Source organism: Cryptomeria japonica, chromosome 2 (assembly GCF_030272615.1).
Source record: "Cryptomeria japonica chromosome 2, Sugi_1.0, whole genome shotgun sequence".
Lineage (NCBI taxonomy): Eukaryota > Viridiplantae > Streptophyta > Pinopsida > Cupressales > Cupressaceae > Cryptomeria > Cryptomeria japonica.
Genome location: NC_081406.1, coordinates 277230521 through 277247427, shown reverse-complemented (window position 1 = coordinate 277247427; position 16907 = coordinate 277230521). Strand labels below are relative to the sequence as shown.

At 35.3% G+C, this 16907-nt stretch overlaps 1 protein-coding gene across 1 annotated transcript; it reads left to right on the top strand.

Annotated features, from left to right (window-relative positions):
* The first annotated feature begins 1063 nt into the window (after positions 1-1063).
* Positions 1064-1411, top strand: LOC131030523 (zeaxanthin epoxidase, chloroplastic-like). Its single transcript, XM_057961374.1, has one exon. It carries the CDS (start codon positions 1064-1066, stop codon positions 1409-1411), a length of 348 nt encoding a protein of 115 aa, XP_057817357.1.
* Positions 1412-16907: the final 15496 nt, after the last annotated feature.

Sequence of the window (16907 nt, the reverse complement as noted above, 5' to 3'; positions counted from 1 at the left end):
TCTGAGATTAATTCAGTGTTTTAACAACTAGTCAGAGCACCACTTTGCATATGTGTAATAAATGCCCAGTTGAGTGTTATATCATAATATTTATTCTAGGGTATTGCTAGTATTAAAAAAAAGCTATGTTTCCACTTTGAAGCTCCTACCAATCCGTTTGATCAGTTGGCCAAGATGGTTTCTTGAGCCATTTTGTTCAATTTTCTGCACTTTCATTATTACATCTATTAAGGTGGCTATTTTCATGAGCTCACCATTTGCACCTTATCAGATTCCTGATCAAACTAAATATTCCATGGTCTTCCTTGTACTTCAAAGTATCTATGCCCCAGATTTGGGGATCCACGGAGACCATTTGATATTTTTAGTAAAGGTATTTTGTGGTCCCTGCACATGGATTTTATCAGGCTCATTTGCTGACAGGGCCATTTAATCAACTTTGTGCATTAATATCTCATCACCTAGGATTTTTCATGAGGAGTGGTTTTGCAGGATGAAATTTAACATATCAGAGTACACGTGTATCAATTTGTGAAGTCCAGAAAGGTGTTCTGACCAGTTTTTGAAATGCCTCTTTGGGTTTAAATGTGAAAATGTGACTCATGTGCTTGAAAGTTGTAAGCTGAGTTTTAATGATTAGAAAACTTTGCTGATCAATTCCAGAGGTATATGAAGGGTGTCCTGAGGCATTTCAAAGATTGATTGGATTCAAATGAATTTTTTTTTAGTTGGGCCCACTTTGGGGCCTGATCTGGCTCATGCCCTTGCAGTGTTGATTTAATGGCAAAATGGTCTTAATTCATAGTAATTCAAATCAATATCAGCTCGACCCTCATTGGAAAATTGGTTTATTGAGAAATGGATTCATTTCATTCTTGTGACTGGATAAAGAACAGAGGAAGATTTGTTCACTAGTGGGACAGTGAAAGGCAACTTCATTTTACTTGTCGTATATGGATTGATAGCCATATACATGAAGTACTAATATTTTAGGTACATCAAGTTTGATACATATACACTAGCTATACAAAGGGGGCTTCTAGTTACACGAGTAATTAGTTGAATGACTTTACAACAAATTTTAGCATGCGCTGTTGGTTTAGAGATCATTGAAAATAGGAGCAATGTTGTGGACTATAAAGAAGATGGGATATGGTCAAAGGTATGTAGAAAATTATTTGGTCTGAAAGAAGCCACATACTCAGATTATACATGCTATACTGGCATTGCAGAGTTTGTACCAACTGATATTGAAAATGTGGGGTATCGAGTATTTTTGGGTTACAAGCAGTACTTTGTTTCTTTAGACGTTGGAGGTGGAAGGATTCAGTGGTATGCATTCCATAATGAACCTGCTGGGAATGATGATCCTCCTAACTATGCTGGTTGGAAAGACCGTAGAAACTGTTAGCAAATTCAATTGGCAGATTTATTGCCAAATCCTTCTTCTTCATGCCACACATGATGAGATAAGGCTTTAGAAATTTTCAAACAAATGCAATTGACATGTGTAAAGCATTTCTTCCTAGGCGCCAGATTGGGGTTTTAAAAGCTTTAGAAACTTTCAGCATCAATATCCCAAAAATTGAGAGGGGAAAGCTCGTCCAGGGATTGTAGTCCAAAGATGTTCAAAAATTCTTGTTCGAGGACTTTGTCAACAAGAATTTGTTTAAAATCCGCAGCGAGTTTACTAGGTGTTGGGGCCATCATGTTAGAGATTGCGATGTTAGGGGTTAGTTTGTAGGTTAGGTAAGTTTTTATAAGTCTTTATAAACTGAAGGCTAGAAAATCTCCAGAACTTAATCTCCACAAACTATCAAGAAAATGCTCTTGGTAGGTGTAGAACCACTCTCCCAGCGCAGAATATATAAGGTTTTAGAATTTTTAAAGCAAATGCAAATGGCGAGGGTTGCGTGGCAGTTAAAAGGCTTATGTAACTTTAAGCAAATGCTATTGGCCGATGTAAGGTCAAGTGCTATGCCTGAATAAAGAAGGGGAATATGCAAAAGCCTTTATCCCACATTGGTGGTGGGTTGACATATAATAATCTTTAAATACAAGAACACTTGTATATAAAATGTTAAAAGAAAGTGGCCTTTGGTAGGCAAGAGGAGCTAGCCCATTGACTGGTGGGACCCTCGTGAGAATGCATCTCGAGGCACCTTTATTTTGAAGCAAAAATGGAGATTAATGAGTGTACAAGTAGGATTTGATCCAACAGTGGTCGCTAGACCGCAAAGGGGAGATGCTCGTTGGTTATCCATTGCGGATTAGCGACAAGGTGGGCAAAGTCTAGTGGTGGGTCTGTCTTAAGGTGAGTTGGCAAGTGAGGTGGCAAATAGGTGGATCCACGAGTGAACCAGGAGTTGACACATGGCATGGATGGATGCACAACAAAGAAAAAAATGAAATTTAATCAAATTTAAATATATAGTTTTAGACTATTGTGAAAATTGCAAAAATTTAAATGACTCGTTGTGCAGAGGTGCATCTGAGATTAATTCATTGGAGGAGTATTTTTTACCCAAATATAGCCATATTATATGTCATTGGAAATCTCTCGGAGCGAGGAGTTCATTTTTGCAGTCAGTTTCAACAAATATCAAATAGTTTGAGAGAAGTTTCCATGAGCATGATGCAAAGAATTTTTCAGTTAGGGAAAGAAGACACTTGGCAATTTGTGGTGCAAATCTGGTTTTTTCCCTCGTCTTCATATTCTGAGTTTTGTCTCATTTGTAAGGGTTCCAGAATTTTTGTGAGAGGGCTCTAGAATTTTGTGTTTCCGGCTTTGAGTTTTCTTCTAAATCTGTACAGTGTAATGTCTTCTTTCAAATAATGGAGTATGATCCTTGTTGTAGGTGTTTCTAGTTGCAAGTTTCTATGTATGTAAGGCATGCATAAATTCACACAGAATTATCTCTGAGATGTGTTTTCATTTTATTCAAATCAGATTCTTAAGAAGGATCAAGTTTGTCATTAGCAGCTATGTATGTGAGTGTAATGCTTGCTTGTAGGTATTCTTCAAGGAAGAATTTAAACTCTATAAGCAAACATTAATAAAAAGGGGTTCATATTTTGGATATGATATTTCTATGAATGAGCTGAGTAATGCATTTATGTAAGGCATTAATGCAGAAATATTTAATGATGAAGATGGATTTGTAGTAGAGGTTTTTCATTTACAGTTTGATGTATGACTCCATGCCCTTGGATAAGGCACTGGTCTTGCAGATTCTGGGATTCACAGAGATTTTTAAAATCAAATTAGAATATCTTTTGCTTTTTGTTCTATGGTAATGTTCCACCTATCTCATGCTACAATTTAGTTGAGATGTCAATGTAGATCTAACCCATCTGTAGTAACCTCCTTGTTGTTGAGCCTTTTGAGATTCATCTACTTTATGTTGATGCTATCATATGTGTGTAATGGGTCTGATTCTATGCATCAAAGGTTTACCCACCTAGGTTTTGCAGAGCCTGAAGAGTAGAAGGATTTAGATCCTTGTCATGTTGTCCAAGTCCTAAAGTATTTCATTGATTGAAATTGGCTATTTCATAGATAAATTGCAGGTGAACTTGGGTTACTCATTTTTTAGAACAACACAAGGTACAAATATATGATTGGAGGATTACGGTATTTAACACAAACTAGACCTAATATAATGAATGTAGTGTGCAATGTATCTATATTTCAAAGCAATCTTAAAGAAAATCATAAATCAACAGTAAAAAGGATTTTTCGGTACCTACAAGGCACAACAAATCTTGGTTTATGGTATCCTAAGGATGAAAATTTTGATTTATGTGCATATACAGATGCAAATTGGGCAAGAGTTGTAGATGACAAAAAGAGTACCACTGGCGATGCATTCTTTCTTGGAAGAAGATTGATTTCATGGATTAGTAAGAAGCAAACTTGTACATCATTATCTGTAGCACAGTCAGAATATGTTGCAGCAACAACTAATTGTACTCAGGTATTATAGATCAAGTAAATGTTGAAGGATAGAAAGATAAAATGCAAAGAACTAATAATCACTTATTGTGATAATTCAGCAGCAATTGATATATCAAAGAATCCGGTATTTCACTCTAAGACAAAGCATGTTTCTATTAAGTACAATTTTCTAAAAGAGAATACTGAAGCAAATGAAGTGAGATTGGTTTATGTGAATACTAAAGAGAAAATTGCAGATATATTTACAAAGCCTTTGCCTAAGGAAACATTTGAATATCTTAGAGAGCAGCTTGGGGTAATTTCCCCACCAGTAGAGACTTAGATGATGAAGATTGGCATCAAACCAGTTGGGACTATCATTGAAATCTTTTTCCGGATTTGATGGAGGAGAGCTATTGCTTAGGGGGAGTAGTTAGTTGAATGTTATGTTTTGATTCTTAATTGCTTTGGCATTTGATGTCAAAGGGGGAGAGATATCTATGGAAAAATATTATACCTTGAGGGAGAGATATTCTCTTTGGAGAGATGTATTTTGGTTTTGGTTTTGTATCAAACTTTGTATTGATCTATTTTGGGAGATTGTTGGTTTATTGGTTTTTGGCATTCTATTCTTGGCACTTAGATGTTTTTCCATTTAGTGTTTCCATCAATTCCAAAGGGGGATATTGTTGGTATTATGGATGACTTTGTCATGTGTTGCATTGGTTTTGTCATTGATGTCAACACTTATCTTCTTATAGGTCTACATTGTTGATTTGGCACTATGGTTATATTGGTTTATTGTTGAACCGACATATTGTGGTCCTGACATGGTTAGTGGCTTATGCACAGTCACCGATATATGTTCACCAACAGAATATATTGTTCACTGACACCAATGATAACTTGTTATCATCTGGAGATCATTTGGTTATGTCGAAGACATGGATTGGATGTTTGGATTTGGTGTTTTGCTTATTGTTCTAATCGGGTTGACAGATTTGCCTTTACCGGTAGATAGGTCTAGGTTATGGACCAGTACATGATATCTATTCCAGATCAGCATGACACATCTTGAAAATAGTTTATTGATTGAATAATGTGGAAAATGTATTGAGCTAACATATTGTATCGCATCAAGACTTATTTTTAATCGATTTAATTGTAATATCTTTAGTGAGCTGACCTCATGTATAGGTCTTAGGTTTTGTATATATGATTGTAAGATCTTATTGAAGATCAGGATCATGATGAGAGTGTGCAAATATTGAAGAGAAAAAATAAGAAGATCCTTGTGCGAATAATGAAGACATTATCTGAAGGTTGAAGGAAAGGTTATGAAGGTGTTTGACACTCATGTTCAGAGCTTAAATCGGTACTGAATCTAGCATTGCAGATGCTATTTTGAAGCAATACATTGTTATTAGATTTAATCATCCAATTGTAGTTAGTGTGACTCCTATTTTGTGATTGAGCAGTGAGCTCTAGGCAATTGGCCTTTCTGCATGTGCATACCCCATTTGTATACACTTACTATCTGTAGTAGTATCATCTAATTGTGGGTAAGGTTTCCCATCATGGTTTTTCCCCTTACTGGGTTTTCACGTCAAAATCTTTGTGTCTTGTGTTGTGGATGTTGTTTCTCTTTTTGTTTCATGCATTAAGTTACACTGGTACTGCTTTAACCGTTAATCTTTTTTACGGACATATAAGTTTGGTTTACCGGCACTAAGTTTAAGTTGGAATAATTTGCATTTGGGTTATAATTTATTGACAACTGGTTTATAATTGATTCACACCCCCTCCCTCAGTTGTGCTTCTCGGTTCCTAACACGGGCATGAAATGTCAGGTTCTTAGCTAGGAAAATCACAGTTTGACTATCACAATAAACTGTCACTGCATCTTGTTTTATTCTAATATTTGAACACGGTCTCTTAAGTCAAATGGCTTCTTTACAAGAATGAGGAGCAAACATATACTTTTCTTCTATTGTGGACAAAGAAACCACAACCTATCATTTACTCATCCAACTAATTGCATCACTAATGAAAGTAAATACATAGGCACTGGTGGATATTTTGTTATCAATATTACCTACCCAGTCTAAATCCACATAACCATGAATATCAAGGGAAGTCATGTCTCCAACCAAATTACCATGACAACACAAATAATACTCTAAGGTACCCTTCAAATATATGGAGACACTTTTGACTACATCCCAATGAACTCTACCAAGATTAGACATATATCTGGAAATAACTCCCACTGCTTGGGCATTGTCTGGTCTAGTACAGACCATAACAAACATCAAACTTCCAACTGCACTCTGGTAAGGCACCCTAATCATGTCTTCCATCTCTTATGGATATGTAGGAAAATCTGAAACATATAATTTCATTCCACCTGTGAAGGGAACACATAATAGTCTACAATCTTCCATGTTGAACCTCTGCAATACTGAATTGACATACTTACTTTGGCATAGTCATAGCTTTCTGTTCACTCTATCTTTTCTAATTTTCATCCCAAGAATGTGTTTTGCTGCACTAAGATCTTTCATTTCAAATTTAGTTGCAAGCTGAGATTTAAATATGAAATCATACCTTTCCCTTTACCAATGAATAACATGTTAGGATTCCCACAGATACTGAGAGGGGGGGGTGAATCAGTATCTAACCGGTTGTAAGATTTTCTTAACTTAAAACATGTAGAGCATATTAATACTATGTACTGGTAAACAGAAAGTAATGCAATAAACAGAGACAAAAGCAACCACATGAAAAACACACCATAACACAATATTTTAATGAGGAAACCCAATGTGGGAAAAACCTCGGTGGGATTTGTGACCCACAATATTCACTTACTAGCCAATAAGAGAATATTACTACTACAAGAGGGGCCTGCACATGTAGGAAGGCCAAGTGCCTAGAGCTCACTGCTCAAATACAAAATGGGAAGTCTCATTGACTTACAAAATGGATTATATAAATCCAATGTCTTGTACTGCTTCAAAATAGCATCTATAATGCCAGATCTAGTACCGGTTTCTGCTCTGCTTCTTACATAAACCCTTAACCTATAATTCGCATAATAGGTCTGCCTTATTTTGCCTAATTACATTCCTCTCTCTATTACAAAATGTTCTACAATGATATCTCTTATATAAGAGTCATTTTACAACTTGCCAAGTCAGCTTACAATGATTTTATAATAATAAACAAAATATATTAACAATAAAATTCATGTTGGCTTTTGTGTCGATATGCTTCCTTTTACTGCCGGTGCCGGTGGTCTGTGTGTCGGTGTAGAATCTAACTTTGCTGGTGCCAGTGGATTGCCTTGCCAGTGTCATAGGATTGAAAGGTTGCCATCAATGACAAAACCTTCAATCACCTACAATGTCTCATTAGAGTGTGCATTTGCCAACAATCTCCCCCTTTGGCATTGATGACAACACTCATGAGAAAAATTCAGAAGGTGTAGTCCAAAAATATGTTCCCAAAAATGTGTGAACTAAAAATGTGTGAACTCCCCCTGAGCAGATGAGTCTTTAGCTGATTATTTTCTCATACCACTACTCCCCCTTTGGCATTAATGACAAAGGTTGTCAAAGTGTCAATAGAGTATGGTTTCCTGTCTCAACCTTGTAACTGGTTGGTTACAATATGAAAAAGTTCTACCAAAACCAGATTCAAGTTCTCAATGAACTTTTTACTGTCTTTTATTGTGGCCTTTGTCCTCTGAACTATACCGGTGAGGTGTTGCATTTGCTCTGCCAGTGTTTTCTGTCCTTGTACTAATGCATCAAATATTTCTTTCCTTAAACATGCGAGGTAGTCCAACTTTGGACTTAATCTCCATTTCAGATCCTTAGCCTTACTTTTTATTTTCTCCTTTTCTCTTTCTAGCTTTAGTAACTCTTCCTCAAGACCTATTATCTTTTGCTCAACAATTGACAATGAATAAGATGAATTAATAAAATTGTCAGCTAGCTTATTAATTTCCTCCTATATCTTGCTCATTTTCTTGTCTATGTCAACTATCAAAAAGTTTGTCTTACAAGTGTCTCTGTACAAAGTTTTGAACTCCTTAAGTGTGCTACACAGTTCCAGTAGAAGTGTGTCAAACTGCCTTGTACACTTCTTTATTTGTTCCTCAAAGAATTTTTTTTTTTCCTTTGCTAACCTCTCTTTGAATGCTTCCTCCTTTATTTGTTCAACTGTCACTGTATTGTCAGTAATATACTTAGACAAAGTGTCAAGTTGACTCAAAAAATCCTTATTATCTACATTGCATTTTGGAGCTATCATCTTCAAAATTGGAATTGTTTCATCTATAGCTTTATATGCCTATGAACTACAATCTATTATTTTCTTTATGGAATCTAAAAGAACTTCAGTTACATTTGTTGATTTAAATCCTACAGTTGAAGAGTCAACACTTTGAATTCTGCCGGTGGGAGCAATATCCTTGCTTGTAGTGACCTCTGGTAGGTCAGTCTGTGTTTCCATTTCCTTAAGCAATGGCTTGTTTTTCTCAGTAGTTGCTAGTGGCACTGATTCTGTATTAACCTGTTCCTGTGTTGGAGCATGTTGCTCTACTTGTTGCTCTATTTTCCCATTTGTCGGTTTACCTTCTATGTTATCTGTGTTATTAGTTACCGGTGGCTCACTAGCCTTATCTATCTTACCGGTTGTGTCCTTATCTACCATAATGTTGACCTTATGAGTATCAACATTTACTGTATATAGTACCTCAAAATTAGGATTTGTATCCTCCTATGATATATCCATACTCTCATTAGCTGATTGATCTTCAGTTTTTGTTACCGGTGGAGTAACCAGAGGTGGCGGGGATAAATTATCTCTTATTTTGATGCTTGGAGGTCTACCAACCTTTCCTTTTCCCTTATCCTTGTCTTTCTGATATACCTTGATTGGTTTAGGGTTTCTATACTCTTCCTATTTTTCCTTCTCAATAAGGAATATATCCCATGCATTTTTAGTTTCTTTTGTAACCTCATTTACTCTTCCAACCATTAGTGCAATATGTCGGTGTGCAGTAGAGAATACTGAATAGTTAGCCTCTACAATTAGATCATCTATTTCTTTCAGAGAGTTAACTGGGTAGACAACAAGTAATTTTTCAACTTTTATTTTCTTGTCAAGATCTGCAACAACTTGTCTTCTTGCTTCAAATCTCTTGAATAGTTCAACTGGTATTTCATCTACAATTTGCATCAAAAATTTCTTGTAGATATCCAAGTGTAGAATTACACTATTTTCAACTTTCTCCTTGTCATCAACTGATAATGTGTCATATAGTTTGTTGATGTTTTTCAATTGTCCTTCGTCTGTTATTTCATCTAGCAATTTGTCAATGGGAGCAATATTTTGTTGAGTCCTTTTCTTTGGTGTTAACTTTTTCTTCTTAGGACTAGACTTCTTGACCGGGGGCCTTACTGCCTATTGTTTTTGTCTGGTTCTTCTAGGTGAAGGTGTGGATACTGGTGAAGGTTGTCTTTTCTTTACAACTCTTTTAAATGCAGTTGGCATGTCACTCTCTGAAGAAGTTGCTACCAGTGAAAGGTGAGTTTCTAGTTGTTGTGCCTATAACTCATCTTCAGTGATACCAGTTTGTTTTAGTACATCTTCTTTGATAGCCTTAGCCTATCTTGAACCTCTCCTCAATGTTGCTTCTACTTTCTTCACTCTCTTCTTGGATTGAATTTGATTCTCAATGGTTTCAGCACTACCAAATACTTCTTCCTTAGGTTCATTGGGTGCTTCTAGAAGGGCTTTAGCATATGTTTCAATGATGTGATCATCTGTCTCATAACCCATTTCAGTAACCCAAATTGTTCTTGGGATAATTGTTTCCATCCAGATCTCATCCTTCTTAATCACAATGCATATGTCATCCTTATATTTATCTACAATTGTTTGTGATAATCTTACTCTAGTGTTCATTCTGGCCTTTAATGCTTGAAAGTATTCATTAATATTCTTTTCTCTATTTTCACCCATGTTGTTCAATAAGTCAGATAGTTGTTTCCCTACGGTATTTCAAATCCAAGGTTCTTATTACCTATACCGAGCACCTGTTTGGTTATATGTAGCATTAAACAAACAAGTTACCAAATCTAAATGTCCCTTTCTTATCCTTCTTGATCTTTCCTAGATTGTCAATAAGTTCATCCTTTAACTATTCACATACATCAATTTTCATATTATCTTTAACCATATCATGAGCACTTTTTATGCATAAACTAGAAACTGAATTTAGTCTATTTGCATGTGTCATTTTGTAGCCTAAAATCATGCTAATGAATCTCACATTTATGTTAGTTACATCATTCACCCTTAAAGACCTTTTGTCAGATGTTGCACCTGTTAGGTTCATTACCAGGTCATTTGAGACCTTCTTTGTTTTATCAGGTCTGTTACTGGTGGAGGGTAACCCTGTTACAGATTTTATAGCTTCCTTAGTGATTTTGTGAATTGAATCCAGCCAGAAAAATTCACCATGTACCCTGCTCAACACTATCCTTATCACTTCCTTGGGGAATTCTGGAATGCAGAGAATTTCAGTGAATCCTAGGGTTTCAATAATTTTGTGTTCAGGTTTCACATTATTGAAATCATCACATATGACAGTCTTGTACATGTTCTTGATTTCCTCATCACCTAATTCTTCTATATGGCAATGAATGTACATTCTAGGGTCTTCTGCAAAAACAACTCCTTTGGGGATTTGGGAAAATGCACCAACATTATAATCCTTTTTTAGCTATCTTAGGAACTAACTAAAAAATGCGCCTAGGGCACTTGATTACTTCCACTACAGTAGGGTTTGCTATGAATTCAGGTACAGAAGAGGATGCCATGATAAATACCTTTTTCTTCCTTTGGAAAGATTGATTGCTGAAATGCTTTGCCTCTTTGCTCAAAATGCCTTAGCTCTAGAAATTTCGTGCTCTTCAAATGTTTGAATGCTCGGTGAAGTAAAATGGAGCCAAAAACATTAATTTATAATGTCAATTTTGCCAACTACCACATTTAATGATTGCTGGTTAAGTACTTACTTAACATATCTGTCGGTATAGAAGTAATTTGAACTTCTTACCATCAACCAAGGGAATAATAGCATATTTCTCATTGATTGTCAAACCCTCAAAAGAATTTTCTTCAATTAGATGAAGAGACTCCTGCCGGTGGAGTCCTACTCTATTCTGCCGGTGGAGTGTTGCTTGGTTCTACCGGTGGAGGAGTATTCCCAACACCATTTAGGTCTAATTTCCTGATCCATTGTTTTGAGAATTCCTACTTTACTTCTTCAACTTTTTCTTTACCTTTCAAACTAGGACCTTTGTTGTCTACTGGTGGTGCCTTACTTCTACAGAATTTTACAATATGTCCAATTTTGTTACATGCATAATAAGTCACATTATTTCTCTGAATAGCCTTTCCATAACCTATGCTGGTTTGTGTTATGCATTGATTAGATAAATGTCCAAATCTTCCACAAACATAACATCTCACATTCATTCTACAATTCTTAGAATTATGACCAACTTTGTTGCATTTTGAACATTGACTAGAGGGTGCATTGGTAATCTGATAATTTCTAGATCTACATTGATTTTCTCTATGACCATACTTGTTATAGTTAAAGCATTTACCATTGAATTTATAAGCAGTAGGTTGTCTTACCAGTTTGCTATGATCCTATGTGTTTGTAGTACTAGAGCTTTCACCAGTTTCAAAGCCAAGACCATTAGTGTTACCATTAGGTTTCTGATTCTTCAACAAGTCGCCAAGTTCTTCTGATCTTTTCTTGAATTTCTCTTTATGTTGATTTGTAGCAACTAGTTCTCCTTCCAAGATACCTTTTTGTCTCATGAGTTCATTTGAGTCATTCTATGCATGCATCAGATCTATCTTCAACATATCATTTTCATAACTAAGTCTTGTGTTTTCATTTGCATCATCATTCAGTCTTCTAGTCAAGTCTTCTTCATTCTTCTTTCTATCTTCAATTTCTTTACAAAATCTCATAGTCATATCCTGCATCTCATTCTTTGTTGTCATGTTTTCTTGTTTTAGTTTATTCATTAGATCACTAAGAGTTTCCTTTTCATCATTCTCATTTTGCATCTTTTCACAAAGTTCTCTTCTCTTGTTTCTTGAAATAGTAAGATTTTCTTGAAGTGCTTGAATGACATCCTGAGCAGCCTTTAGATCATCTTCAAGTTTGATATTTTTCAATTTTTTTGCATCATAGTCTGAGAGAGCTCCTTCAAGTTTCTTCATCAAGTTTTCCATCTCTACCAGTGTCAAGATCTTCCTCAAGCTGTTAGGCTTCTAAAAATAGAGGACCAGCCTTTGATACCAATTGTTAGGATTCCCACAGATACTAAGAGGGGGGGGGGGGTGAATCAGTATCTAACCGTTTGTAAGATTTTCTTAACTTAAAACATGTAGAGCATATTAATACTATGTATTGGTAAATAAAAAGTAATGCAATAAACAGAGACAAAAGTAACCACATGAAAACACACCATAACACAATATTTTAATGAGGAAACCCGGTGTGGGAAAAACCTCAGTGGGATTTGTGACCCACAATATTCACTTACTAGCCAATAAGAGAATATTACTACTACAAGAGGGGCCTACACATGCAGGAAGGCCAAGTGCTTAGAGCTCACTGCTCAATTACAAAATGGGAAGTCTCACTGACTTACAAAATGGATTATATAAATCCAGTGTCTTGTACTGCTTCAAAATAGCATCTATAATGCTAGATCCAATACCAGTTTCTGCTCTGCTTCTTAGATAAACCCTTAACCTATAATTCGCATAATAGGTCTACCTTATTTCACCTGATTACATTCCTCTCTCTATTACAAAATGTTCTACAATGATCTCTCTTATATAAGAGTCATTTTACAACTTGCCAAGTTGGCTTACAGTGATTTTACAATAATAAACAAAATATATTAACAATAAAATTCCTATCGGCTTCTGTGCTGTTATACTTCCTTTTACTATCGATGTCGATGGTCAGTGTGCTAGTGTAGAATCTAACTTTGCTGGTGCCGGTGGATTGCCTTGCCAGTGTCATAGGATTGTAAGGTTGCCATCAATGACAAAACCTTCAATCACCTACAATGTCTCATTGGAGTGTGCATTTGCCAACATAACATATCACCAGCACATAATGCAATGCATAGGAAATTATCACCATCAAATTTATAATAAACACAATGATCTGATTTAGAATGATCAAATCCCAAACTCAACACATATGTATAAAATTTTTGGTACCACTTCGCAGGACTTTGTTTGAGGCCATACAAATATTTCTTCAATTTACAGACGAAATTACTTTTATGTTTTACCACATAGTGTTGTGGTTGTTTCTTATAAATATCCTCCTCCAAATCACCATTAAGGAAAGTAGTTTTCACATCCATTTGCTCAATCTCTAAATTATAAGCATCAATAATAGAATGTGAAAATATAATGGATACCATTTTTGCAACATGAGAAAATATCTCACCATAATCAACACCCTCAACCTGAGAGTAGACTTTCACAACCAACCTTTTTTTATACTTCTCATTGCTTCCATTTGAACCATTTTTTTTCTTGAACACCCATTTACAATCAATAGGCTTACGTCCTTGAGGCAATGGTGCAAGATCCCATGTATCATTCTTTTTCAAAGATGCCATTTCTTCTTCCATATCAATTTTTCATGATTTTGCATCATTCTTACCTAATTCCTCTTCTATAGATCTAGGTTCATCCACATTAGTATTCAAAGAAAAAATACATCTCCAATTATTAGGTGAATACCTTTGAGGTGGTTGTCTATGTCTTTTAGACCTTTGAACAAGCTGAGTTGGAGATTCTTCATCTTCTGAAGATTCAAAGCTAGATGAGCTCTCCTCAGCTTCTTGCCTATCAAGTGGTCTCAATTCAACTCTTTCAAGCGTACAAGGGAATTAAATCACATCTTCATGTTTAGTTTGTTTTGGCTTCAATGTAATAGAAGGATACTTAATTTCTCTATAAATAACACTTCTACTATAAATTACTTTTTGTGCAACAGGGTCCCAAAATTTGTATCCTTTCACACCTTAATTGTGACCAATGAAGATACATATCACAACCTTGTTCTCCAATTTTGTTTGCTTCTGCATATGCCTCACAACCAATAACTTTAATATGTCTCAATGAAGGCTTGTGACCTGACCATGCTTCTGTAGGCATTTTATCAACAAGAGTTGATGTAGGTGACTTGTTAATCAAATAGCAAGTAGTGCCAATAGCTTCAACCCAAAAATTTTGTTCTAGACCAAAACCACTCAACATACTTGTAGCCTTCTCCATTAGTGTCATGTTCATTCTTTCTATAACTCTATTATGATGTGGATAATATGGAGTTGTCTTCTATCTGTTAATGACATAGTTTTTACAAAATCTATCAAAATCATTAGAGAAAAATTCACCGCCATTATCAGTCCTCAAACATTTAGTTTTCTTTCCAGTGTGTAACTCAACTATTGCTTTAAATTCATTAAAATGACTGAAAACTTCAGATTTACTATTTAGAAAGTATACCTATGTCCTTCTACTAAAGTCAACAATAAATAAGACATAATATTTTAATTTTCCAATCGAAGGATTATCCACAAGACCAAACACATCAGAATGAATAAGATTCAAAACACTACAAGATTTATGAGAACTCAAGTAAAACTGAATGTTGTTTTATTTTCCATAAATGAAATGGTCACATAAATCAAAGTCAAGATTACAATCATTCTAACTTTCAGCAAGTTTTTTATTTTTCAAGGTCATTAGACCCATTTCTCCAATGTGGCCAAGCCTCTAGTGCCATAACATAGTCTTATCTGCGGGTAACTTTTCTTCAGAAGAAAGAACATGCTTAGGTACTGAAAAGCCATGTCCATTTGCTAAAGGTGAAACCCTCAAATCTTTCGACACAGTATCCATAGATTTACTGTTTACAGAAGTTCTATTACACTCAACATTGTGTGCCTCTAGCTTATACAAAGCGTCAAACCTAACACCTCTAGCAATTACCATAGAACGCTTAATCATCTTACATCCTGCATAAGAAAAGAGTACCCCCACACCCGCATCTATCAATTTTCTCATGTATAATAAATTTCGTTTTAAATCAAGGATATGCAATACACTGCTAATCCTTTTTATTCTACCATCAGGAAACCTGATTCTAACTTTGCATTGATCAACAATGTCTAAATATGAATAATCACCCTAAGCACACCTTACCTCCATTAAATTATTTACTTTCAGAAAATAAATTTTTATTGGGAGTCATATGAAAGATGCACTTGAGTCAATTAACCATGCTTTATTACCTGCATGATTAGCCAAAGCTACAATGAATGCATCACCATCTTCCTTCTCAAACTCAAAATTAGAATCAAACTTCTTCTTTTTCTTCTTCTTTTCTTCTTTGTAGTCCTTACAGATGTGACCTAAATTACCATAGTTCTAGCAAATGACTTTGGACTTTCCAAGAGATTTTGATCTCCCTCTGGATTTTGACTTATTACGCTTCTCATTGTTTTTTTCTTTTTCCGTAGGTCTTCCATGAATAGTTAGGGATTGTTTCAAATTGATGGATACCATCCTCCACATCTCTTCACCAAGTAGGGCACCCATCACATCTTCAGATTTCAAAACAACATAAGTACTACCAATAGCCATAACAAGAGAATCCCACAAATTAGGCAAAGAACAAAGAAAGATCTAACATTTCTCCTCTTTGTCTATCTTAAAACCAATAGAAACCAATTGAGCCACCAATATATTAAATTCTTCTAGGTGGTGTGCAATTCGACCATCCTTTTCCATCTTCAAGGAATATAATTTCTTCCTCAAAAAAATCTGATTTAATAAAGATTTGGCTTGATACATCTCACCAAGCTTAGTCAATAACTTCTTTGCAGTGTTCTCTTCATGGACATTGATCAGAACAGAGTTTTCTAGGCACAATCTGATTAGACCCTTAGCTTTTTAGGCCATAACATCATACTGAGCAGTCGTAGTAGGATCTGCAGGTCTTGAGACATTCACATCAACAATATCCTATAGATATTGATCTATTAGCATATCTTCCATCTTTAGCTTCCATATCTCAAAATTACTTCCATTAAATTTGTCCACCTCTATTCTCTTTGATGAGCTTGCCATTTGAATTTTCTTGCATCAAGATCAAAAAGTGTCTTCTGCAGAAACTCCCACTCAAATATGGATTAATTCAAAAAAGCCAACTACCCACAAATGAAACCAAATGTGATCATGCTCTAATACCACTTGTAAGGAAATTAAGTAGTAGAACAACTTCGTACACTAATATTGAGAGGAGGGTAACACAATTTTTTTACAGATCATTACAATAGTTACATAAACTCAACAAAACCAACATAATATCATGCATATCACAACACAACAACACAGTGATTTATGTGGGGAAAACCTTTTTGGGAGAAAAACCCCATACTCCAAAAGCAACTCAATATATTATTCAACAATCAATAACAAATTATAATATACTTGTAGAGCAATCTCTTCACATGAGTAACACTAATCAAAGACTCAGAGGTAACTCAATCGCCATAAGACTCTTACACACAACCTCTATCTCACACACCTCATATATAGGAAATATAATACAAGAAACCAACAAACGGTATTACAGAAGAGTTGACATTATGTCCATTATAGATGCTCTATGATGTGTGTTTTACACATTTTCCTCCTTTTTACAGCTCATTTATGTGTCCAATGTATTTTATATTTCCTATTTAAGGAGTCCAAACTTCCGGAGGCCATAACTTGTGAACCGTGTGTCTGATTGACAAAGTGTTTGAAGATTTAGAAAGCTCATGAAGTGTTC

What these genes read in the sequence shown, in the direction of transcription:
- LOC131030523 (XM_057961374.1), top strand. Translation starts at nt 1,064, where the DNA reads ATGACTTTACAACAAATTTTAGCATGCGCTGTTGGTTTAGAGATCATT.